The sequence below is a fragment of the Elgaria multicarinata genome, chromosome 16 (genome assembly GCF_023053635.1).
Source record: "Elgaria multicarinata webbii isolate HBS135686 ecotype San Diego chromosome 16, rElgMul1.1.pri, whole genome shotgun sequence".
Classification (NCBI taxonomy): domain Eukaryota; kingdom Metazoa; phylum Chordata; class Lepidosauria; order Squamata; family Anguidae; genus Elgaria; species Elgaria multicarinata.
Genome location: NC_086186.1, coordinates 6,956,404 through 6,983,757, shown reverse-complemented (window position 1 = coordinate 6,983,757; position 27,354 = coordinate 6,956,404). Strand labels below are relative to the sequence as shown.

The 27,354-nt window shown below is 44.0% G+C and overlaps 1 protein-coding gene across 2 annotated transcripts in view; it reads left to right on the top strand.

Annotated features, from left to right (window-relative positions):
* The first annotated feature begins 7,253 nt into the window (after positions 1 to 7,253).
* The window catches only part of VPS13C (vacuolar protein sorting 13 homolog C), a 109,122-nt gene continuing 89,021 nt past the window's right edge, over positions 7,254 to 27,354 (top strand). The window contains exons 1-7 of one of the 2 annotated variants that reach the window (XM_063142478.1): positions 7,254 to 7,356; positions 13,307 to 13,350; positions 13,961 to 14,003; positions 16,037 to 16,132; positions 17,381 to 17,482; positions 18,950 to 19,009; positions 27,155 to 27,220. In XM_063142478.1, the coding sequence (XP_062998548.1) occupies positions 7,257 to 7,356; positions 13,307 to 13,350; positions 13,961 to 14,003; positions 16,037 to 16,132; positions 17,381 to 17,482; positions 18,950 to 19,009; positions 27,155 to 27,220 (511 nt within the window). In that variant the 5' untranslated portion in view covers positions 7,254 to 7,256. The remainder of the gene's footprint in view (positions 7,357 to 13,306; positions 13,351 to 13,960; positions 14,004 to 16,036; positions 16,133 to 17,380; positions 17,483 to 18,949; positions 19,010 to 27,154; positions 27,221 to 27,354) is intronic. The other variant, XM_063142480.1, reaches the window with a different exon arrangement.

The following is a 27,354-nucleotide window of genomic DNA, read 5'->3' as shown; positions in this document are numbered from 1 at the left end:
CCATTGCACATCTCCCCTCTCTACTGCCCAGATGATGGGTGCTTTCCAGAACATGGTTGGGATGGAGAGGAAGATGCATAGGGAGACGTTTCCCCATGTGTGTTTCTCCCCATCCCAATGTGCTCTGGCTACTCCACCAAATGGCTGCTTGGGCCCCTGCGGTGAGCAGTAGGCCTCTGAGGGCCACACCTGGGCTACAGGTTGCCCACCTGTGTCTTAGGGGCTGGTGACAGGCATCAACATTTTGATCGAGATCCCACCTGGATGTCCTATCCCAAATAGAGGCATTATAGCTTTGTTTAAGTAATACCCCTTCCGTTCATTTCAGACAGATCTAATGTGAAAATAGCTCCTAAATGGTCTTCAGAAGCAATGTACTTCAAACATTTTAATTATATGAAGGAAAACACATTTCTGCTCATATCTGATGTTCAAGGACTCATTGCTTCTTCTTCTGGGAAGTTTTTGATGAGCTTTCTGGGAGCAGGAAACCTTGTGTTTATCCTTAGCAGCCAGGAATGCAATGCGGTGAGGTTAATCAGTGTACTCATGGATGAAAGCAACTGATTGTATGTGCTATAGCTAAAACAACTTAACCGACAATTCAGCTCCCACTCTGCTGGAGAAGCCAAAGTGAACAGAACGTTCCATACAGTGTCATCAGCAAGGATGTGGAAATGGACTCTAAAAATCCAGCACCTGGAAATGAAAAATCCTAATTGAATGTTGTCAGAACTAAGCAATCTCCCTCATAAATTTAATTACGTACATTCAAATTGCCTGGGATTTGGAAAATGATTAACTTAAGTAAAACAATTGATTTCAATATCAATTATATACTTTTCAGAATTGGCATTATGTACCTCTGAACAGATACCTCTGTTGTATATGTATGGTGTATTCTAGTCGCTTCTGTGGACCTATGTAAACAGCAGGCATATTTGTTATCTTGAAAGATGTGCAATATCCTCAACCAAGAATATGGGATAGAGAAATGGTTCTTTCCTTTCCAGCAGGTTTCCATAATGCCCACTATTTCTAGGTTCTCCTTTACAACCACATATTCCAATTCTCCCATTTTGACTTGGGGCCTTGCTAGGCCAGGGGTTAGCGTGGTGCGAGGCCCGTGCTCGTCTCTGTGCATCCAGATGACGCACAGGGGATTCTGGCCTCAGCCGAGTAGCCAGGAAAAAGCGGCGGACGGGCCGCAGCGCTCCATAGGAGCACTACGGCCATCAGGGCTATGGTGGGGACATGGGGGGGGGAAAGGAGAATTACACCCCCCCAAAACACTACTTACCTTTCCTGCCTCCTGCCACTTTAAAAATTAAAAAAATGGCGGCCGCAATGGCTCTCCTCCAGAGCCCGTCGCGTCTCGCGTCTGAATAAGGGCGAGATCTTGCGTTATTCATAACGCGAGGTCTCCTCTCCTCTCCCCCGGATTCTGACTTAGGTCTAGCAAGGCCCTTGGAGGCTTGTAGCATTTGCATAGAAACACCTATACAAGGTGTACCACCCCAGACGCTCTGGCGTGTGCATCTTCTCAGTGCCGGTGTGAGACTGTTTTGAGTGAGCTACTTGCACCCCCCTGCAAAAAATTTGCCAACTTTGATTTTTAAGAACAGATGTTTTGTAGAAAAAATAAAAAGCACAAAACTTGAAACTGCTAGATTTATTTTAAATTGCAAGAATAAGTAATAATCAATTTTTGATTATCTTCCGCAAATACAAAAGAAAATATTTTGGCACACAAATCATTTTGACCTAAGGGGCACTCAGTATAATGCAGACCTCCGCCACTGGCAACATTACAACCTTTTACTTCACACACCTTTAAGTACATATACTTTTTAAGGTGACCCTTAACGGTCAGACCTGTGCCCCTCTGAGGTCTGCGCCCTAGGCGGCTGCCTAGTTGGCCTAATGGTAGCGCCGGCCCTACATCTTCTGCTATGGCAGTCTGGCCTCTTTGATTGGCTATCATGTTTCACCATATGCTCACGCCCTATTCCCTCCCCTTCTACATTTGGGCAATTGGAAGCATTTTCATCTTCATCCAAAGGGATGATTTAACCTGAACTGGACGCTCCCTAGCTCCTGTCAGCTTTCTCCTAGGGTTCAGTTTAACAGCTGCCCTGCCACCTTTTTTATATTTAGCACCAGCAGTCTGACCCCATTTTGGTTTAAACGGAGCCTGTCATGCTTGTACAGGCCCAGCTTGTCCCAAAATTCCCCCGAGTTCCCCATAATTCTTTCCAATGGATTTCTGAGTCAACCCCCCCCCCCCAGCAGATTCCATAAAGAGGTGGCCACTGGAGTTTGGTAGGAGCTCAGTGTACTTGACCGCACTTGCCATGTTCAGAGGTCTCTAGGACTTGGTGCATGCCAGTGATGTAAGTCATAAGTTCAAGGACAACTTCCTCTTCCTTAACACTATCCTAAATTTCTCCCAAACACACAGGGCCGGTGCTACCATTAGACCAACTAGGCAGCCGCCTGGGGCGCAGATCTCAGAGGGGCGCAATACTGCCCTTTATGGCTCACAGTTTTATACAAATTAGCTGTTTTAAGAAAAATCAATAAAAGGTAAATATGATAGTTCAGAAACTCTTCTTTAACAGCCGAATTTAAGTTGGCACTTTTTTGGGGTGCGTGTGCGTGCAAGTAGCGCACCTTGCCTAGAGCGCAAAATAGTCTGGCACCAGCCCTGCAAACACTGATATTTCCATTGAGTATCAAATGCTACAGCTATCCATAACCCAAAAGCACAATAATATGCTAGTATTTCCAGGCCATTATGACATTATTTTGAACCACTTAGGGATTTTAATATATTAAGCAGTATAAAAGAAATAATAATAATAATAATAATAATAATAATAATAATAATAATGACATAGCAAGTGTTTTGGTTAGGGGACTTGTAACAATATTGATGTATGGAGTTATATTGCTTAATCAATAGCATTCTCATCTAAGCAACCATGATTGCCGCTGTTTGAAAACAAACCAGTTTGGAAGTAAAAATAGCTTAAAGATGCAGGTGACATTTCCGTCCTGTTTTTCACATGAACAACATATTGATTGAATAAATGCCCTCTTCACCTAAAACGGTTGCTCTTCCATGATGCCTAATCCAAGGCTTTATGTCTCCATTGATTTATTGTAAAGGTCAGTTTGAAATATCATCCATTCCCTGGGGGAAACACATGATACGGGTTTTCTATATGACGGCAGGCTTGAGAGCTATTGTGGGCTCAAGTGAAAAGGAGAGCTGAACTTGAACATGATTAGAAAGCCCAGCCTAGCTATACAGCAGGGATGTTGAAGCCTTTTCAGTCCTTGGGCCAAATTTAGGTTTCGAGAACTTCTAGGGAGCTGCATTCCCATGATGGTTGGGGTCAAAGGCAAAACATGATGGGGACAACATTCCCCAAAATGCCAGCATTGCTTTTTGGTAAAATGGAAATGTTAACATCTCAGTCTTTCGAACTGAGCCAGAGCTTTGGGCAATTAGGAATCTAATGGCAGGCAGGTCAAAAGGCAGGAAGCTCAGTGGTAGAGCACCTGCTTTCCATGCAAAAGGTCCAAGACCCAGTCCCTAGCATCTCCAGTAGGACTGGCAAGGAGTTATTTTGGAAACTCTGGAGAGTCAACTTGTCCAGTCCCAAGACCCACCTTGGACTCCCAACCTGCAACATGGGAACCATTTCACAATTGCCCAGCATGTCATCAACAGCTTTGCCGCCGTGACCCATCTGGACTGATCTTGAGATCCACTTTTGGGTTGTGCCCCACCAGTTGAAGACCATTGGTGTAGACAATAGGAAGTTGGATGGACCAAGTGTCTGACTCGGCATAAGAGTTTCTTGTGTCCTATGCCCAGGTGATGGGATAGCTAGTGGAGGAGGTTACTGGATAACAAGGAGCAATGCATTCCAGAAATGTTTGAATGTCTGGCCAGTGGTAATTTATTAGCAAACTCAAGACTGGATTACTGCAATGCACTCTATGTGGAGCTTCCTTTGGGACTGGCCTGGAAATTGCAAGTAATGCAGGATTTCGGAGTTAGATTGCTGAGTGGGGCAGGCCACCGTGAACATGTTACACCTTTGCTTAGAGAACTGTCCTGGCTGCTAATATGTTACTGGGCCAGATTCACAGTGATGTTATTGACATGTAAGGCCCTAAACAACGTGGGGCCAGGCTACCTGAGGGAGCGGCTTCTCCCATATCAACTTGCCCCCTCCCTGAGATCCATAGATCAGGACTTCACAGATACCTTTAATGGCAGCTTTTCGGCTGCCTTTGGAAGTTCCTCCCTTTGCAGTACGACAGGCATGGTCTTTGAAAGCGTTTAGGTGCCTGTTGAAAAAGTATTTCTATACCCGGCCATTTGCTGATGTTACTCCCTTACTCAGTTGATTTCCTTTTTTGTTTTTATTTCTGCATTTTATTTTAATTGCTTTAATGCATTCTGTACTCAACCCTGTGATCTGATAAGGAAGGGTGGCATATAAATAGTTTAAATAAATCAAAATAATAAATAATTTGCTAGAAAAAAGTATATTATTGAGTGAGCTCTTGCTTAGTCTTATTTAAAATGCATTCCGAAATGGACTTGACCTCAGCTCGAACAGTTTTGGCGAGATGTATTTTATGAGTGGTGCTGTAGGATGAGGCGCAGAGCAAGAGTCATACAAGGCTCGGATTATTCCAGCAGGGCTGTTAGGTGCTTTCAACGCAACACGTGCCCTCAACAAAGGTTGCAGGAGCAGCGGTTCCTCCTTCCGATGTGACTCGATTGCCTCCCTCAGGACAAAGTGCTACTGCTGGAAATAATGTTCGGCTCCTTCCTCTGACTGGCGTCCCACTTAGCAGGTCTGATGCTTGTTCCGACCCTGTAGCTATGCATTGGTTCAAGGAAGAGTTCAAATAGGAAATGGAATGGCAGCAATGGAAGTGTGGATGTGAATCAAAGAAAAATAAGAATCCTACATGAAGTTAAGGGTCTGGACTATCTCAAACTTATGGGCTGAATTCCACTTATGTGGGCTGGAATGAACAGTGCTATGAGTTCTCCCTGTGACACCAGCCGGACCATTATGACATGCCCAGTCACTAGCGGGCATAGGGTTCTGAACCCCCAGGAAGATGGGAGCTTATGTATATAAACCGTGCATACCACAATCCTATGGAGATGTATGGCTCTGTATAGTAGCAGGTTAATATAATTCAACCCTTTTGTGGCTTCTTAATACAATCCAGCAACCACAGCTATGATATTACTCGTTGGCACAAAACACGTAAACTGGATCAGAAACCTGTAAATAGGACTCCCTAAATGCTGGTGCATACATGTGGAGAGATAGATTGGCTTAAAAACTAAAATCCCACATGCACAATATTCTGAGTGAAATCTCATTGTGCCTGTGATTTCTGCTCAAATAATTTGTATAAGTGACCATCCCCCTTTTGATGAACTGTGCAGGAGAACTTCTCTGTGGAGGGTGCCCACAGTTCATGTCTGTCTGTATCCCATTCTTAGTACAACATCATCTTCCTTTGGCGGCCACCATTTCACATTACCTCATGGAAAGCCTGCCCACGATCAAAGACCTAATCATGAATATAATTCATATATGGTGAAGGCACCCTATTGGTGTGGTGGGAGCTTCATACATATGAATGTCTCCATGGCAAGACTTGATTTATCTTGTCGCTGAGACTACTGAAAATTTAAATTCTCCATGATGCAATAAACATCAATGGTACTACATGATCAGTATCAGTTTCATGATGTGGTGAGCCTTTGAGCATAGCATCCTTGGCATGCACACTTGAGGATACAGCTGGGGTTGCAAACTAAGGATACTTTCTCACTGGCCTGCAGGTGGGAAAGCAGCCGAGGGTTAATTCTGAGAGGGGGGAAAAAGACAGAAATGAATGTGGTGAAGGGGGCATTTCATAATTATAATAAGAAATATAATCCATTGTGTACATGGAATCTCTAAATATGAATGCCTCATTCTATAGTAATCCTGTGATACAAACAGATGACTTTGCAGATTACAATTTTAAAAAAACCCAGTGATTCAAGAAGATATATTTTAGATGGATATCTGGTATACTTCTGTTTTGAATAATCTTTTAAACAGTTCTTTTGCATCACACTAATTAATAGTAGCTGGAGCAATGACCATCCCTCAGAAGATTATTCAAGGCTAATGAATGATAACATGAACGGTATCCTGCTCTCAGAGACCATTCAAAGTTTTCTTCAAAATCCAAATTTTCTGTCTAAATGTTTTCTGTATTGGTCTTCCGTCTTTATCTGTATAGAATATAAGCAAACTTTCCATATTTGAACCACCATTGGCAGCAGTGAGTAATTACTTGTGGTGGAGCTTTGTCAATTTCACTTGGGCAGTGAAAGTGACTCAGTGACATCCACAAAGCACTTTCCAAAGCTTCACTCCTGCACACACACACACACACACACACACAAACACAGAGTGTTGCGGCCTTTCCTGCCAAATGTTTTGGACTGCAACTCCCATCATCCCCAACCACTGGCCATGCTGACTGGGCCTGATGAAAGCTATAGAGCGCCACACCTGAAGGGAGTCAGGCCAGGGAGTGCTATGCTAGTGAATGCCTGCCTTCCCCGACCTGTTTTTGGACTATAACTCCCATCATTCCCGACCACCCGCCATGTTGACTGGGCCAGATAGGAGTTGTGCTAGTGTGTGTGTGTGCGCGCCAACATTTCCCCCAACCTGGGAAATGCCCGTCGAGATGGTTTTTGGACTACAACCCCCATCATCCCTGGCCACGTGGGCTGGGGCTGATGGGAGTTGAAGTCCAAAACGTCCGGGAAGCGCAGCGTTCCCTGAGGGAATAACAAGGAGGAGGGGGAGAAGGCACACGCCCCCCCTCACTCCCCCATTTTTTTTTTTTAAATAATCTCAGGCGAAATAACAGTCAAACGGTGGGGCGGTGGTGGCGAGGGAGAGCCCCTCGCGTTGGCCGGGTCACGCGCTCCGCAGCCTATCCGGGGAGACGCTGGGGAGGGTCACGTGGGCGCGCGTGCTCCTTTCCTCCCTCGGGGCGGCGCGAGGAGGGGCTGAGCGCCGGGAGGAGGAGGAGGAGGAGGAGGAGTCGCAGGAGTCGCCGCTGCCCCTGCCTGGTCCAGGTCCTTCCCGCCCCCCTCTCTCCCCCCCACCCACGCAGCCGCCCACCCTCGAGCCGCCGCCATGGTGCTGGAGTCGGTGGTGGCCGACCTGCTGAACCGCTTCCTGGGCGACTACGTGGAGAACCTGAACAAGTCGCAGCTCAAGCTGGGCATCTGGGGGGGTAAGAAGAAGAGCGGGGGCGGGGGCGGATGGGGGACCCCGTGCCTGCTGCTGCGCGCCTCCTTAGGCGGGGACGGGATTTACCTGCAGCTGCTGGGGAGGGAGAGGTCGCAGGTGCTGGGATGTGTGTGTGTGTGTGTTTTAGGCCATTCCCCCCCCCCCCCCACATCTTCGCTTTCTCTTCCCCCTCCGCAATTGGGATTCCCGCGGGGCGTGATCGGGGTGTTGTATTCCCCTCCCCCCCGGTCAACCTTTTGCACTTCAGGCTTATTCCTTATCCTGACAGATCCTCTCGAGGGGATTTGCAGGCTAGCCCCCTCCTCACTATTTGCAGGCTAGCCCCCTCCTCACTATTTGCAGGGTAGAGCCCTCCTCACTGTGGCTACTCTCTCCAATTGCTCTAACACCCCCCCCCCCCACGCACACACCATGATTGGGCTGTTCCTCCCTCCCCTCCAATGCCTGCTTTATGCCCCTTCTACTTCTGATCCTGGCAGACCCCCCCCCTCCTCAGGAAGGCAAATTGTGGGGTTTTTTGGGGTGTGTGTGTTGCAATCCATCGTCCCCCTTGGTATTCCCCCCCCCAGCACCCCCATGTCAGCTTGATGCCCCCTTGACTTAGTTTCCAATTCTGGCGGAATCCCTCCCCTTCCCTTCCTCAAGGGGAAAGGGGGAAAGTCTTGTGGTTTGCTGACCAACTTCCCCCTCACTTTCGACTCCTCCAATTGGGCTTCACCACAGGTGTCATTGGTGTGTTTCCCCCACTCCCCCTGTCAAACTTTATGCCCCTTCCCTTTAGTTCTGATTCTGGCAGATCCTCCTGTTGTCTTCCCCTGTTAACTTCATGGCCCTTTTCGTTAGACCTGGGAGACTCTTCTCCAGCCTTCCCCAACCTGGTGTCCTCCAGATGTTTTGGACTTCGACTCCCATTAGCTCCAGCCAGCATGGCCAATGGTCAGGAATGCTGGGAGCTTCAGCCTAAAACATCTGGAGGGCATCAGGTTGGGGAAGGCTGCCTTCTCATCCTCCTCAGGAGGGATGGGGGGTCTTGTGGATTGCAGACCAGCCCCCTCCTCACTACCCTCCTTGAGTTCTTTCTTTCTTTCAAGTCCACAGCCTGATTTAATTGTTTCTCAGTTTAATCATATGAGTTCTAGTCAATAAATCTGTTAATTTAAATGTACAGAGGTGTGCAATCCTGCTCTCTTTTTTAAAGTGCCTAGTCAATTTCACTGAGTCCTTTTGACAGCTGAAGTGAAATTGACAGAGCTCCACAGCTAGGCATATTCCTCCCCTGCACTCTCCTTGTAGGGTGTTGTTGTTATTATTATTTACATTTATATACCGCCTCATAGCTGAAGCTCTCTGGGCGGTTTACAAAAGTCAATTCACCTGAGCACTCAATTGTCTCATGATGCCCCATTGTCCCATGATGTGTCACATGTTCTTCTATTTATTTATTTATGTATTGCATTTGTATACTGCCCCATAGCCGAAGCTCTGTGGGTGGTTCAGCAGTCATTAAATTTCATTAAATAGGGGTAAAAAAAACTATTTTAGAAAGAAGAGCATATTTTCTTTGTTTTTGGTGATGTACATGTGGTGTGTTGTAGTGGGTATCCCGTTAGGAGGGGCACATACCCCTCTGAGAGAGAAGGGGAAATGTCTCTCAAGATGGCACTTGAGATTAATGAATTTGTATTAAATATCATATATAATCTGTTGCCTGATAAATTGGAAGAAAAGTTGTAGTTTGCAAAAGTACCCTGCTAGAGGTAGCAGCCATTTCGCTGCTACAGGTATATGTAATAGTGTGTAGTCATTACAACACTTTGCGATGCAGCTTTAGCTGGTTGAATTTACAGGTACTTGCCCCTAATTGTTTGCAATGCCTGTCCTTAATTTCTTGCAAAAACAACAAAGTCTTGGGGCACTTATCCAAGGAAGCTTAAACCATAATAAATTTGTTGGTCTTGAAGGTGCCATAAAACTCTTAACCTGCAATTCTAAACACACTTACGTTGGAGTAAGCCCAACTGAACATAATAGATCTTATTTCTAAGTGTGAGCAAAAATATATACCCTCTGTTTTCCATTCTCTCCTCCTGCCCCCTTGTGTCCCATGTTCGTGGCGGGTGGGGGGGGGGGAGACAACAGTTGTTAAATTTCCCTTCAAACCTCCTCTCTCTCTCCTCCCTCATTTTTGCATAATTCTATAGAGCTGGGAGCCAACTATTTATTTATTTATTTATTGCATTTCTATACCATCCAATAGCCGAAGCTCTCTGGGCGATTTACAACTAGCCAATTTCAAGTTTCTCTTCTGCCTACACACTGCACCTCGCTCCCTCAGTGTGCATTTCTCTCAAAGCTGTGCACCTGTGTACCAATGTGGAGGAGGATGGAAGCTGTTCAGGAGCACAAAATCCCAAAGGAATTTTATACTGGTGTGCCGCTAATTTAAGGAAGAAGATAGAAAATGCTACGACCTGATCATGTCAATGAATGCTGTTCATAATGTCTATGCATCGAGAGTGTTAGAGTCTCCATCTGCCCATCTAATGGGCAACCTTGTAACCCGTGAATGCCTGGCCATATAGAATATGGCTTCAAACCAAGCTTGGCTTATTCCCCTCTTTTCCATCCTCTTCCCCTTCCCATCTTTTCAACGATGGTGGAGGGTGCTTGACTGAACCAAATGGCTGACTTTCACAGTTGTGCATCTTAAAAACGAAAACACTTAGTGGGGTGGGTGGGGGGTTGGAAGGTAGCTATTCGTAAGATTGCACTTTCAGTCTGTTTTGCAGAAAGGCAACAACAAACACAACTGCCTCTCTGGAAATTCTTAACCTCTAGACTTTAGAATATGCTTGCATCAAGTCTTCTTGTTAATAGTAGTTGCCTGATGCTGAGAATTCATACTGAGTCCAGGTACCTTCCGCATATTGTTATGACTAGGAAATATACCAGATTGTGAAATAGTTCTGTCTCATTGAATATAAGTCCTTAGATCCATAAGGCCTCAAGCGACGGAAACTCATTTACTTACATTCAGTTCTTTCAAGTAAATCACACTTCTTTCCCAAAGAGCCATGCCACCATAATGTATAACTTCATTCCTTTTTAAAATGATCAGTTTGGCGGCTTGCATTTAAAATACTGTGTTTGCCCATCCAGAAGTTAGATATGTCAAGTCACTCCCACCCACCTATGTCAAGTCACACTAATAAATATAGTACATGATCTATTATGCCATATTTATAATGCTTGACCTCAAAAGACAGATACTTTCCCTCTGGATCTTCTTATATAGGAAAGCAGTCTTATCATGTGTTGGATAAAGGGTCATTGATTCTGTTTTGAGATTACAAGTGTACACATCTAAATATGCTTGTATTGAATTTCTATTTCAGTTCAAGCTAAGCCAGGCTATTTTCAAGAAGAGAAACTGAAATTTATTATAATTCTAAAATCTATTTGTAAATTAGAAACTGATAGCATATATACTGAAGATGAAGCTTCTGTGTGTTGTTGAACACCATCTTTGCAGACGGCTTTCTGTTCTTTCTTTGCTGAATGAGAGAATTCAAACTGAGAGAAGATCAGCGTTAAGTGAGGCTGCCCGTCATTGTAGCTTCCCTGTAAAAAATGATTCTGGCTTCTAATGCAATGGCTTTAGCTGGGGGCATGTTTACTTTGTTGGGTTGGCCTCAAGAATCTGGTTGAAGCAAGAGAACTTGTACGATGGGAGGGGCGGGGGAGAAGGGTAAGGAGGATCAAATGTTGCATTAAAAATCATCTGGCCTGTGATGACTAAGAGGAATTGGGCACATTCTTTAGATAGAAGAGACAGTTTGCAGATCATGTGAGTTGTGCAGTCATGCATTGCCTGTGGGATGGTAAACTTTCAAAGATGTTACTCTGTTGCACATCTAGGGTGTGATTTTTCATGGCCAGGCTTGTCTTCAGGCATAGCCCAAGGCTTTTTGTAGAGACGCAACATTTAGCCCATTGAGTGATTAAGTTTAAAATAGTTTTTCCTATTAGTCTGGCAGCAGTTTAAACAAACCGAACTGTTTTTATTCAGAGGGTGCATTTTTTTTAAAAAAATTATCTGCATAGGTAATATTTTAATCAATTAAAATCCATATTTGTTCATTATATTTGTATACTGCTCAATAGCCGAACATATGTGGGTGGTTCACAACAATTAAAAAACATAAAATTCAAGACAATAGAGCACACTAAGTTTAAACATTTAAAAGTACAATATAAAAATTAAAAATAATAACCAAAGAGAAACTAGCAGCAATACAATACCAGATGTAAAACAGAAACTGAAAAACTAAAATTGCTAGGAAAATAAACAGGGCTTTGCCTGGTGGCAAAAGGAGCACAATGAAGGAGCCAGGCAAGCCACTCTGGGAAGCTCATTCCACAACTGGGGTGCCACAGCAGAGAAGACCATCTTCTTACTAGCCATGCATCTCAGTTCCTTTGGTGAGAGGCTCCCAGAGAAGAACTGCTGAAGCTGATCTTAGGTTCTGGACAGGAGTATATGGGAGGAGACGATCCTTCAGGCAACCTGTCTCCAAGCTGTTTAGGACTTTGAATGTTAATACCAGCACTTTGAATCGAGGCTGGTGATGGACTGGCAGCCAGTGCAGATGGAAAAGGACTGGCACAATATGATCACTTTCGCCAGTTTCCATTAACAATCTCTCAGGTCTGTTTTGGACCGGCTGAAGTTTCCAGACCGTTTTCTAATGCAGCCCCATGCATAATGCATTGCAGTAATCCAGATGAGAGGTAATGATCAACCGAGGACACAATTTTACACATGTTTAGACAGAAATAAGGCCTACAACTCCCGACATTCCCCAGGCAGCCATGATGGCTGTAGAATGCTGGGAGTTGTAGGACTCATTTCTATCTAAACTTGCTTAGGATTGTGCCTAAGATGTCATTAATTGTGTGAAAGCTCCATTTGTTTTGCTATTGTAGGTGGGGCACGGTGACGGCATCCCCGTATGATTCCTTGCTACATAACAGTTCATTTCATAGGGTGGGAAAGTTTGCAAGATATGCTGTCTGTTTTGGCTCAGCACTACTGTAAACAGCCACAAAATGAAATTGACCATATTGCAGACCTGCACTTGCTTGATTATCAAAGCATTATCCAAGATACATGATATAAGCCTAACCTTAGCTCTCCCTTTGAATTCCTAATCCTCAAAGTTCCTTTTTTGCTTTAAAAGTTGTCAAACTGGATCAGTAGGAATTTGGAGCTCAAGTATCAAGTGCATTTCTGGAAGCTGTCTCAGAGTTGAATATTGCAGTAAACAGAAAGTAAAAGTCTTAATTCCTGATCTAGTAAACTCATAATACTGGTCCTGTCTGTTAGGTAACTTAACTTTTGTTTTCTGCAAACATTTCTTGGTGTGATCATAAGAGTTTCAAAACAAGCTGCTATTGAACTACTGCAAATTGAGCTGACCTGGCTTTTCCTAGAAATCAGCACCATACTTTTCACTGCTTTGGTTCCGGTGCCATCAGAAGTCTGTTTATGCTGCTGTCATAATGATATACTTTTCCAACACTGAAAAAGCTGTCAGAACCATTCAGTTGCAGGAGTTGCCCATAGTTCTAGAATAGAATAAGTGGGGCCTGCAAGAAAATGTTGCAGGTTGGAGTGCCCTCCTTCAGGATGCTCCATTCCATCTCCCCTCTCTGTAAAGTCAGTTAGCATTCCATTTGACAGGGGTTTCCCCCTAAGATTTTTGTGCTTTTGCAAACTTGGCATTGTCCCAAGCCTGCAGATGTATCTGGATGGTGCCATTTTGTTTGAAAAGGACCTGCAGTTGCAGAACAGAGATTGCAATTGGCAAATATATGTTGATGATTCATGGATAATATAGACATTTTGAGACCTGTTTTCTTTTGCTTTATAGGTAATGTGGCGCTTGACAACTTACTGATAAAGGAGAATGCGCTGGTAAGCAACTTGTAATCTAATGAGGAAATACTTGTCTATTTACTTTGGATCCCAAAATTTGTTTGGTCAAACTGAAAAAGTCATTTCAGTTAATACACTTTTTTGGACAAAGAGAACTAGTTTTTTTAAAACCCTTAACTTTGGCCATAGCTAGACCTAAGGTTTATCCCTGGATCGTCCAGGGGTCAAACTTGTTCATCTAGGTGACACACAGGGGATCCAGTGCTCAGGCAGGGGTGAACCCTGGAGGATCCCAGGATAAACCTTAGGTCTAGCTGTGGCCTTTGACTAATGGCTTCAGGATCACGTTTAGGTTTTGTGCTTTCAAGAAAAGTTATAATTAATAGTGGAAAATTGAGATCCCAAACCAATGCAATATTTTGAGAAAATTTAAAATCAAATCCTTTTAAATTTGATTCCCTTGCTAAACAACACATGTTGATAAAAGTCCTCCATTAGTTGTTGAATGTGTGTTGCATCCATTCAATTCTCCTAATTCTTTTTTAAAAATCAAACCTTAAACTCTCTTTTTTTTAACTATACAGCAAAATTCGTGATAACATATTTCTGATGTGTAATGAGTTTATCTTTCCCTTCCCTCTCTCATTAGAGTGAGTTGGATGTTCCTTTTAGAGTAAAGGCTGGACAAATAGGTAAGTAGAGCATTCTTATGTATGTTTTGATTTGGCAATAATTAAAAGCTAGAAAATTTGCAACCTCTTGGCAGTTCATACATTTGTGTCATAGAATACAATAGACATGAACCTTTAAAGCATTTTTTTCAAGGCTTATATTAGGCAAAGTATACAACATTAGCTTGGCCAATTTATAGCCTTTGGACAGTGAGGAGTATTCTATTGAGCGACCAGTCATGCAACAGGGCTTTCACAATTCTAAAAGTAATTCAAAAAGTTTCCAGAATGGGGCAGGTTATCAGAGGTGGTCCATTTCCACTAATTTATGGGGCTATTTTTAGAACCACCAAAGCCCTGTTGCGCAAGTCGTTGCTCTGGTGAGAGTGATAGAACTAGTAGAGATGGATTAGCCCCACTAGATACTGCTTAATATCTTCTACACTTTAATTGTAATAAGATTCTAGGGAAAGCTGTTGTTACGTGTCTGGTCAGAAATATTTTATACTGAGTAATACAGGAAGCCAGTAGAATTTTGGTTAAAGCTTTTGCTTTCTGGCAGTGAGACATTCTTGCTTTTATTTCTCTTTTGGATCATTCTCTAAATGCTCGTATTGCTCATGTCGTGAATCTGAATACATTTTGGGGTTTACTAGGATTTCATTCTAGCTGACTCTCCTATAGCTTGCTGTTAATACTCCTCTACTTTCTAAGAGTAGTTCAGGGTAGAGGATGTTGCTGAAGGAAAACAAACCAATAAAGGTTCAACAGATGCTCTTCCTGATCTAGTCAGTCAATTAGTTCCACTGTTGGGAATGTAATGCGAAACGAGCAGAGCTTTCTTATAACTGGTGGGACTGCCAATTTGCCCTGCATTACTGGCAGAAAATGTTGTGCATTACTTCTCCAGGTTTAAGCTGGAATCTGGCTTTATCTCCTTTGATAGTTTTGCTTAATGTTATTGATCCTGATATTACCTACACATATCAACTACTGATTATGGATTTATTAATTGCTGCACACAAATCTTCTGGGCTAAATGCTGTAAGAATGCTGTGTCCTCCTCAATCTGGGAATGGTTGATAAAGTGTTTGGATGTTGTGGAAGTGGATACATCAATGGCGTACATACATAGAAGGAGGGAAAATTCATTCGTAATTAACGCTACAGATCAATGGAAGACTTTTATTCTTTATTGGTATAGTTATTGTGGCCATGTAAATCTTGATAGAATGCTGTTCACATAATTAGAAAAGGATGTTTGTTATGATTGTTTTCTTTTATGTATTGGATTTGATAGTTTTGTAATGGATTTTCTCCAGTGGATTTAATAAATAGTAAAAAAACAACACCCCACCCAGAGGCTTGTAAATCATGCGACAGATCATAACGGCTTAAGATATTTGACCGCATGGTAAAAAATTGAAGTAGGGTCTAGGTTTTCACACATAAAATGCATGAATCCTGTAAAGGAAAATGTAGGAAATATTTGGCTTGTGATCAGGTTACTTCTTCTTCAAGGTATTTCTAATAAAATAACTGACTCTTACTTCCCATTTGAAGTATTTCTAATAAAATGCCTAAGAACAGAAATGGATAATTAAAATGTCAGTCTCTAGCTTGGCTACTGTATATTACCCAAGTTCATGTAATCTAAATAGGGATACTGGAAGAATAGTTTACTTTGAGGGAAAGTAGACGTACCTGTTTTATGTACCATGGGTGTGTACTACAGGTGTGGTGAGAGAAGGTCAAGTTGAAGATTGCAATCCCATGTCAAGAAATGTGCTTAACTTTGAATACCTGTTTTATATTGCTTCTAAAGAAACACTTGGTGTGTTTCCAATGTGAAAGTGAAATGAGCAGTACCCCTTTTTATTTATGAATAGACTACTATTTTTAACCAAATGACTGTAGCTTTGCTTTTCCTCCCAACAAATCTACAGTGTAAGAAAACTAGCATTTTTCTGGAGCAGAAATCAAATGGTGTTCTGTATTGCTTAGGTGAAGAAAAGAAAAGAACAACCCCTAAATACTGAATACTTTGTTTATAGATAAGCTGACCTTGAAGATCCCTTGGAAGAATTTGTACGGCGAAGCAGTAGTTGCAACTCTAGAAGGCTTATATCTTCTTGTTGTTCCTGGGGCAAGTAAGTTATTGGTGGGAAATTGGCATTGTTCTGTGGAATCTGTAAGTAATATGTTGCTGGTGCCTTAACACAGCATTTGAGGTCACGATAAAGTTTCAAATGGGCTTATATACTGGTCTGAATAGGGTGCAATCCTATGCATGTTCAGAGAGAAAAGGCTCCTACAGCTCCCAGCATACCCCAGCAGTATGCTGGGAGTTGTAGGTCTTTCTCTCTAAACAATGCATAAGATTGAACCCTTAGGTAGATTTTGGCTAGTCTTAACAGCACAATTCTATGTATGTTTAGTCAGAAGTAAGTCCCCTTGTGATCAGTGAACTTTACTCTCAGATAAGTGAGTGTACAATTATGCTGTTTGGGGTGGAGGTAGGGAAATTACCTGTGTCTATCCTACAAGATACCCCACGCTGATATTACTTTGACCTCAAAAGTACCGTCAAGCTATCCTTGCTGGAGAAACCCATGGCTAGGAATTCAGGAATCTGTGGTAGTTCTTCCCTCTTGTATGTGCAGTTCCTCCTCTCTGCCCTGTTGTTGGTTTTTTTTTAAAAAAATCTATAGTTTAGTGTTGCTTCTGTGTTGAGGATGAACAGCATTGCCTGAAACCATGATTTGCGAATGTGTTTCAAACCATGCTTTTGTAGCAATCCTAACTATAGTTGGTCCTGTAGTGGACACACACAAGACTGAAGTGTACTGCAGATCATACCAGAGAAGTGGGGGGACGTGCCTGCAAGGGGAATGTGTGAGGCTATGGCATGGACCTGATCTCCATAGTGCATTAACATGTGAACTGGCCCATCGTGTGTCTTGAAGATGACGGCCTTCCCATCTCTTTTGTTGGCATCTGGGCATTCTGCTGGACTCTGCATGTCAAAGTTTCCGGATCAGGGGCGGGCAGAGGGCAGTTCGTGAGATAATTTGGGACTTCAGTTCCCAGAAGCCCCTGCCAGCATGCCCAATGCTCATGAATGCTGGGAGTTGAAGTCCCCAACCTCTGGAGATATATTTTCTGCCCATGCGTCCCCTCGATAGCCACGGAATGTGCTTGTCAACTATTAGCTGAAGACTAATAGTAACTATGACAGCACATGGGAGAAGAAGGATACATAAGTGGGCTTTGGAGGCAGAAGGGAGTTATGTCTTGATCAGGAGATGGTGCTAATCCACTCCCCATCAAGGGTACTCTCCTTTCACAAGCCTGCTGTTTTGACTAGAACACTCATTTTCAACTACTTTGTCTTCTAGGTATTAAATATGATGCAGAAAAAGAAGAAAAGTATCTCCAGGATAATAAGCAAAAGGAGCTATCCAGAATTGAGGAAGCCCTACAAAAAGCAGCAGAAAAGGGTATTGTATATTTATTTTTGAGGGCTCTAAGGTGATGCATTTGAAGAACTCTAGACTGGCATGTTAAGAATTACTCCTGAGAACTGTCTTGAAGTAGGTCAGAGCTGGAAAATCCCAGGAGCTGAGTTGCTTGAGTTCCTACGAATCTGATGCTGGTGGCTAGGAGTCTGCAATATTTTTTCAGCCTTGAAGAAATTATTTTTTGGTCTCAGCAGTATAGTGGGAGTTTATATTCTTGGTTCTTTCTTTCATCTTGCCTTTAATTTGAAACCTTTTTGTTATGCTATTAAAACAAAAGTAAAAAGTAATATATGGAGTTTTACTTCTGAGCATTTGAGATGCTAAATCTATGTTATATATTAATACTGCCAAATAATATGAGACAGGGCCTTCTAGGTGGCAGCCCCCTGCATTGAGCAGGGGGTTGGACTCAATGACCTTTTAGGCCTCTTCCTACTCTACGATTCTATGATTCTACTTGTGGTACTCATTCCTGTGGTAGGTTTGTTTGATGACCGGAGGGCAGTGAAGACATTTTTATTTTGCCAGGCTTTTAATGGGTTTTAACTATATTGACTTTTGCCAGCTGTCTTTTACTCTGCTTGTTTTTATAGTGGTTTGCTACTTTTATTTTTTATTGTATTACGATTGTGTTCATTGTGAACTGCCTTGGGACTAAAAGGCAGTATATAAATGTTATAAATAAAATTTACTATGTATATCTATACATGGTGGCCATTGACTCTTGCTTTGCAGAATTCAGAAAAGGCTATTGCACTTTCCTTATCAGGCTGACTGAAAAGTGATGATCATTTTGGGCAGTTGTGCATATAGGCACAAAAACTTTTTTTAACCAATTCATATACGTATGTGTCCATGTGTTGCAGGCTTCACAAGTTGTTGATCTGGTAGGAACTGATATATACACCCTTGGTGTGGGAGGTTAGGAGTAATGACATACAGTAGCTGACTTAACATCCTTATTAATGTTCCTCCAAAATTTTTGCTTCATGTAAATACACAATGCAGATATGCCTCTTAGTTCTGGCTCTTGATATCTCCTCCTCCAAAGACAAAGCTAATGCTTTTTGTTTTTCATTGTGGGAAGCTCATACCTGTGGATTGCAATCTACAATGACAAAAAGAGGCTATTGGTGCAAGTTAAATGGTCTTTCTAAAGATTTTGAAACCAGGTCTCTCTGTTTCAGTGGCCTGGTTTATATGATCACCATGGCTTAAACAAGGGTTATTTGTGGGCTGTTCCCCGTCCCCCACAAAAGCTTGCCTGGGCAGGTAATTAGGCAAATGGCACCTACCCCGCCCCATGGCTGAAACAAGTTACTGTGGGTGATCATTTGAACCAGGTCAGCATTACAAAATCTATATTGGTGGTTCAGATTGAAACCTAGATTCTGTTCTTTTTAAAAAAATGTATGCTTTTTAATTATTGCTGACGCATGGATGAAGGAGCTCACTCAGATTTCATACATGGACTGGAGAACATTGTATACCAAGATGTCACACCTGGTGGGTATGCATGCATGCTTAATGACTACACTGAAGGAGATTTGGGACTTGAATGATTGCTAAATTAGTGGACCGGACTAATTCTAGCGACTGGAACTAGATTAACATTAAACCATTTCCTGAACGGAAGCTGATACTTCCTGTTCAGGTACTCTGAGGAACAGTCCCAGGTCAGATGCTGAAATACATATTTCAAGCAATGCGTTTGCTTTTTTGAGAAGGTGGTTGTAGAATTACGCATACAAATAGAGTGACATTTCTTTTTCAACAGAAGAGGGGGTGACATTATTATGCTTCTACCAATATAATGGGTTGGATCCAGAGAAGAGGAAGCAGAACTCCACTTGTGCAGCAAGGCTTTCTGGCTCTTGCCCCCACTACAGTCCATTGCGTTTCCCACAAAACCATTCCTGTGGGTTGAAGGACCCTCTGCAATGGCCTGGGATGGGGAAACTGGAAGAATTCAGTGGAGCTGCCCTGCTCCAGTGGAAGTGCTTTCCCACTGTGTAAGATACCTCTGGATCCAAGCCTTTTCTAATATGCTATCATTATTGTCACAGGACAGCCATTTTTTATAAGAAAAGTATTGGGTTAGCAACCCAGTCCTAAGCGCATTTACTTGGAAGGAAGCCCCATTGATTTCATTTTAACTTGCTTCCAAGTGAGTGGCTCAGGATCACATTCAGATGTTATAAACCAACACATTTGTGTTGAAATTGTTTTTATAGTGGAACGAATAATGTTCCTCCTACTATTGTTTATTTCCTCAACACCCTGTTGACAAAATGGCTGAACGTCTGGGTTGGGTATGATGCAACGTTTGATGAAATTTATGTTCTTCTTCGTGGTCTCTATGCATCACACATATGGGCTTTGCGCCTGCGCAGAGACCAGACCGGAACCTACTATAGCTGAGTGGAACGTTTTTGGCGGGAACCCCTCCCCCCACGCTACCGCGCATGTCCATGGGGTTCCCGCCCTTACCTCAGTTCTTCGTCGTCCGCCGTTGTGCATAGACCAGCTTAACCGAACCTCTAGCGTTTTTCTAGTTAACTTACTTAATCTTTTCTTTAAACCTGTTCATTCTTCAATCTTTCCTAATTCTTCTTACTTCTTTCTTATCTATATAAAAAAAAAAAAAAAAAAAAAAAAAAAATTTAATTATAGATAGTTTTTCCCTCAGCGACTTCGGTCGCCTGAGGCCCGTATGGCAACGAAAGCCCCATTTAGGAAGTGTGTAAGGTGTGGGGCGAAACTTCCGCCGACGGACGGACACTCTCTTTGTCTCGTTTGTTTGGGAGAAGGACACGTTGTGGAGGCCTGCCACCACTGTATGTCGTTTACAAAACAAACTAGGAAACATAGAGCCGATAGACTTCGCTCTATATTGTGGGAAAAAGCTCTCAAGGCTACTGAGGCTCCCAGTATGGAAAAAACGGCAGTTGGTAAGTCCGTTACTGAAAAAACGGCAATCCGTAAGCCCGTTATCGACAAACCAGCAGACCGCGGCACTGAGGTGCAAGCCAGAGCTCATAGGGCACAGATACCCCTCACGCCTGGCCGGTCTTTGACGAGTTCTATGGCTAAGAAGATTTCAAAGAAAGCCAGAACTCCTAAACCTTCTTCGGAGCTGGAGAAGAAGAAGAAGAAGAAGAAAAAGAGGGACGCTGAAAAATCCACCTTAGCGTCACCTCGAGCGGCGGAGCCGGTTAGGAGTCATTCCACGCCTCCCATTGCTCCGACCGCGTCGATGTCGAGGCCTCCCTCGGCATCGAGATCTCAGTCGGTACCGATGGCCACGGTACCGACACGCCCACTCAGCCTTTCGGAGGGCGAACTAAGAGACTCCGCGTCAGCGGCTTCTTTCCAACAGCCTACAAGGCCTCAAACGTTGCAGGGATTAATCCCACTACAACCATCTCCAAGACTTACACCTCGTCGTGAATGGGACGGAGCTTCTAGATACTCCGATCCTCAGCCAAGATATGAAGACTATGAATGGGACCGATATCGTTCCCAGCGCTACTTTCCGGATCGACAGAGTCCCCGGGAAGGTTACTATGCGCACCCGCCACCTATGACAAGAGTGTGCCGGTTACCACTACCTTCACCACCTGACCATCAGGCTTCGAGGGTGTCTACTCCTCGACAATGTATGCAACCTTCGGCGTCGACCGGGGCAGTTCCCACGGTACCAACAGACCAACTTCAATTGCAGGTGGTTACGCTGTCTTCTCCTGAGCAAGACTACCCTTCAGATTCGGAATCGAGGGTGTCTGCGACTCCAACGATGCCTTCGCCGGAGGATGAGGTCCACGATGACGACCCTTCCTCTCCTTCGGACGATATGGTCAGGTTTTCTGACCATATGCTTAGGATGTCACAGGCATTGGGATTAGATATCCAACAAACGGACGAATCGGTTGTGGACCCCATTTATGATGTATTCCAGACTACCACTAATCAAAGACTTGCTATTCCCGTTCCACATGCATTGAAGCAAACAGCTCAGCTGTCTTGGAAGACACCTGCTGTGACTCAGGCTACGTCTAAAAGATTAGAGACTCTTTATCGAATCCAGGAGGAAGGCGTCAAATTTTTGGTACAGCATCCAAAGCCTAACTCCATCGTGGTTGAGTCAGCCCAAGGCCAATCGCAGAAGGCACATTCGGCACCGGTGGATAGGGAAGGGAGGAAATTGGACCAGACTGGTAGAAGGATTTACTCCTCTTCTTCTCTAGGTATTAGAGCGTCAGCATACGAAGCGACGATGGCGAGGTACCAGCTTTTCCTGTGGGAAAAGATGGGGTCGTTATGTGAACACCTCCCGGAGGACAAGAAGGAGCTGGCGAGAGTGTTTCAAAATGAGGCCTCTGCAATCGCCAGGCAGCAATTATCCACGGCCCGACACCAAGTGGATTGCCATTCGAAATCGATGATGGGCGCAATATCTCTGAGGAGACACGCGTGGCTCAGATCGGCTAATTTGACCCATGAAACCAAGTGGAGGATTGAGAGTATGCCATTCGATGGCGAAGGACTCTTTAATACTAACACTGATGAAACGCTGGACTCCATCTACAAAGCGAGAACAACGGCTAAGAAGATGGGGTTCACTGCTCCTCCTGTGCAGTATAAGCCAAAGAGATGGGTGAGGCCACCAACGCAACAACACCAGCAATATCGGCCTCAGTACCAACCTCAACCTCGGCAGCAACAACAACAGTTGCAGAGGAAGAGACCATACCAAGCTCGATATCAACAAGATAAGAGGCAACCTGACTTCTCTAAGAAGCAGCGTGTTTGACTCTTCGGCCCCAGATCCACCCCCTTTTGCGGACCGCCTAGCACCCCATTACCATCTATGGGAGTCAATAACAACAGACTCCTGGGTGCTCACTATCATCAACTCGGGCTATGCCATCGAGTTCGATGCCCTTCCTCCTTTTTCCGGCGTGAAAGTAACGACTCCATCCCCTCCTCTGCTACTCGAGGTACAGACCTTGCTATCGAAAGGAGCCATCTCTCCCGTACCTACAGAGGAAATCAACCAAGGTTTTTTCTCCCGTTACTTCACGGTCCCGAAGAAAGATGGAGGTCTTCGACCGATCATGGACTTAAGACAACTGAACAAGTTCATCATCCCGAAGAAGTTCCGTATGACAACGGTTACTTCAATTTTGCAGCTTCTACAAGAAGGAGTTTGGTTCGCAGTGGTGGATCTGAAGGATGCGTACTTCCACATTTCCATCAGGAAGTCGCATCAAGCTTACCTGCGGTTTTCGATCGGTGCATCCCAGTACCAGTTCACCGTTCTTCCGTTCGGGTTGGCCACGGCACCGAGAGTCTTCACGAAGGTCATGGCGGTGGTATGCGCCCACCTAAGGCAGAAAGGCATTTGTGTTTATCCGTACCTGGACGATTGGCTTCTCGTAGCGGACAGCAGCGAGGCGCTCCAGTCGGATATACTAACCACCCTCAACCTGTTGGACTCGTTGGGGCTGTGGGTCAACCACGAAAAGTCCATTTTGACTCCACAGCAGAGATTGGACTTCATAGGGGTAACCCTATCCTCTCGAGACGGGAGAGCATACTTACCTTCAACCAGGGCAAACACCTTGCAGCAGTTAGCCATCGACATCGAGAGCCGGCGGAAAGTATCGGCTTGGACAGTCCAGAGACTATTAGGCCTGATGGCAGCCACTACGGCAGTCATCAGGTTTGCAAGACTCAGAATGAGGGTATTGCAGGCCTGGTTTTTAAGAACTTTCGATCTCAGGCTCAATGCTCGACGAACTTACCTTTCGTTACCGAAGCAAGTCAGGGCATCGCTGAAATGGTGGTTCTCGATGTCGACTCTTCTCGAAGGCGTTCCATTCCAACAACAGGCGCCTTCGGTAACGATCACCACGGATGCATCCTTAGAAGGATGGGGAGCCCATTGCAGCTCCTTAACCTCTCAGGGTCGTTGGCCTCGATCACAGAGGGAGCATCACATCAACCATCTCGAACTCCTGGCAGTAGAGAATGCAGTAAAAGCATTTGCACAGATGATCGAGGGCAAGAATGTCTTGATCGCGACAGACAATACGACTGTAGTGGCATACATCAACAGACAGGGTGGAACAAGATCACACCCCCTGAACCGTTCTGCACTCAGAATATGGAACTGGTGCATAAAGAGAAGGACTTACCTGACTGCGATCCATGTAGCCGGCAAGGAAAACGTCATTGCGGACTCTCTCAGCAGGTCCTTCCATGTCGACCACGAGTGGGAGCTCGATGTCGAAGTGCGGGAAAGCCTTTTTCGGTACTGGGGCCGTCCTGTTGTCGATGTCTTCGCTACCGAAGACAACGCAATTTGTGCCAAATATTGCAGCAGGGCAGGAAGAGGAGAGCAATCTTTAGGAGACGCCTTCACCAGGACTTGGAGAGGAAATCTCCTGTACATGTTTCCTCCCTTCCCACTATTGACAAGGGTGATAGCCAAGATCCAGATGGACAACTCCAATTGCATCCTCATCACTCCGTGGTGGCCTCGACAGACGTGGTTCGTTCACGCCCTTCGGCTATCGAGAGGGGATTACATCAGGCTCCCGTCGACACCGAAGCTACTGTCTCGACACCAGGGCAGGGTTCGACACGCAGATCTGTCGACCCTCAAGATGACTGCATGGAGGATAACAACCACTCCTCCTCTGGAACTAGAACTTTGACTGTGGATCACATTATATTGGCAGCACTAAAGCCTTCCACTAGGAAAACTTATGCAGCAAAGTGGCAGAGATTTCAGGACTTTGCTTCAGAACAAGATCAAACACCAGAATCTTGCCACTTATCTTTCATCCTCAATTATTTATTGACACTTTTCCAGCAGGGACTTAAGCTCGCATCCATCAGGGTTCACCTTGCTGCGATTACATCTTTTCACCAAGGTATAGATGGGTTTACACCTTTTACCCATCCAACAACGAAGAAATTTCTAAGAGGTCTGAAGAACACGATACCGACTGTGAAAAGTATCGTGCCGCCATGGAGCCTGTCAGTTGTGCTGCAAGCACTGACACGCAAGCCCTTTGAGCCCATGGCGTCGACAGACCTTAGGCTACTTACTTTAAAGACTGTCTTTCTAGTAGCCATTACATCGGCAAGACGGGCAAGTGAGCTTAGAGCTCTTAGGATAGATGTCCCGTACACTATCTTTCATAAGGATAAGGTTGTGCTACGCACAGATCCAGCCTTCCTACCTAAGGTAGTGTCTACTTTTCATCTGTCCCAGCATATTATTTTGCCTGCCTTCTTCCCTAATCCAACTACACCTCTTGAGTCTTCCTTGCACACTCTCGATGTAAGAAGGGCTCTTGCTTTTTACAAAAACAGGACAGAGACTTTCAGAAAATCAAAGCAATTGTTTATTTGTTATGGGGAGCCTTCTAAGGGGCTCCCTGTCTCTTGCCAGCGGTTGTCACGCTGGATAGTGGAGACGATTGAATTGGCCTACTCTATCTCTAAATTAGAGTTAGTGAAACCTGTGACAGCTCATTCCACCAGAGCTGTTTCAACATCGGTGGCTTTCACCAGAGGTGTTCCACTGACTGAAGTCTGTAAAGCCGCAACGTGGTCCACTCCATCCACGTTTGTCAAGCACTACAGTTTGGACACCCGTGCGAGGCAGGACTGCTCATTTGGGAGGACAGTGCTTTCGGAGATCTTCAGATGATGCACCAACCCACCTCCAAAGGTATGTCAGCTTGCTACTCGCCCATATGTGTGATGCATAGAGACCACGAAGAAGAAATGCAGGTTGCTTACCTGTAACTGTAGTTCTTCGAGTGGTCATCTATGCATTCACACAACCCACCCACCATCCCCACTTGGTGGTGTGAGACTTATAAATGACACTGTTTTATTGTGGAATGTACTTTACTTTATTTACACTCATGTTTATGGGGGCACAACGTCGGACTCCTGTAAACTGAGGTAAGGGCGGGAACCCCATGGACATGCGCGGTAGCGTGGGGGGAGGGGTTCCCGCCAAAAACGTTCCACTCAGCTATAGTAGGTTCCGGTCTGGTCTCTGCGCAGGCGCAAAGCCCATATGTGTGAATGCATAGATGACCACTCGAAGAACTACAGTTACAGGTAAGCAACCTGCATTTGTTCAGTTCTGTGGAGAGGGACAAAAATGAGCTGGATCGCTGGTCAAACTTTTGTCAGAGCGTGCCAAGGTCCTGTAGTTTCGTCAGCCCTCTGCTAGTTGAACATTCTCTAATTCTGTGTCATATTAAACTTACTGATGTATGATTACACTGAGCAAGACAGCGACCTGATGTTCAAATGTGATGATGGAGGGTTTGCGTGCAAAACAAAACAATGAGCTAGGGAGATCTCCATAAAGCATGGTTGTAAAGATTTCAAAGGTTAGGGTTTCATGTGACAAAATAAAAGCGGTTATAATATTGGCAATGTTTCATTGTAAATTAATCCAGAAGGTGAATCATAATCGTTTCCAAAGCTCTGAGTGATCTCTGAGTATTGGTTGTGCAGTTTTAAAAGGTGTTTCACTGTTGTTGGAATAATTTCTTAGGTAATTAAAGCATGCAAATCTCTCTCTCTCTCTCTCTCTCTCTCTCTCTCTCTCTTCTTTTGGTCTCTATTTTAAGGAGGGATCTGGTTAGTAAAGGTAAACTCTCATAACCAGGTAGTAATGGCTTGTGTCCTGTTCTCCCCATCCCCAATCTACCAGTGCATTTGCAAAGACTTTGCCTTTCCAACGTTTTCAGAGCACATAGCTGCAGCCACTGCTTCCCAGTGTTATCCCTGCTAGTCTGTTCTGCTCATGGAACAGAAGAAGTCCAGCACTCGTCATCCCTTCCAATTTTGGTCCTGAGGTCCTGACAGGTCGATAGGCTACCAATAACAGGGCCAGGCCAAGAAGAGACTTTTCAAGGCTCTGAAGAATCCATGAATTTGAGAAACCTTCCTTTCTAGGGAGTCCTGCTGTGATTTTTCTTGTAGCTCCTGTTGCTTTACAGAGACTGAGAAATATTACTTTTTTCATACTGGACTCTTAGCTTCTGCTGGCTAAAGCAGCAATTATTCTAAGACCCAATCTGTAAATTATGGAAGGCATGTTGAACGAAGGCATGTTGACAGAATACATTCCCAATTCTAATATAAACTCTTTAATTGTACTAGTGTAGAAGCTTAGAGCAGGGGTGGGCAGAACATAGATCTCCAGATGTTTTAGAATTCAACTCTCAGCATTTCTAACCATTGGCTATATTAGCAGGGGCTTCTGCAAATTGACGTCCAAAACATCTGGTGTTTACTGTCTTCCCACCCCTGTCTTAGTGTACTTGTTGTCTAGAACATTTGTCTTGTCAACTAATAATGTGTTACTGTAATAATCCATTTTATGTAGGCTTATTTTTTTTTAAAAAAAACACTGGTTAGTATTAAATAGTGAAATGAATATTTACTGGAGGTTCATAACAAAATATTTTTGTTAGGGGACGAGAAATCACTTTCCCACCCAGTAAGCAGCTTATTATTTTGTCTTGTCTTTTATTTCTGTTGCTTGCTTTATGACACTTGCCTAACTTTAATTTATCCTTTTTCCATAAAATTGCTTACATTGAGAAGGACGTAAGTCTAAAAAGACTAAAAAGCATTTTAAGAAACCATTTAAAGGTCATGGTCACTCAAAAGGTGGGTAAAACTAGCATAGTGTGTTGAGTGTTCTGTTTGTTGCTTTTGTTGTTATAAACTCATAAAACCAATCTGCAGTATTATGTCCACCCTTCTTTATGCTGACAGTAACTTACTGGGAATTTGGCTTTACT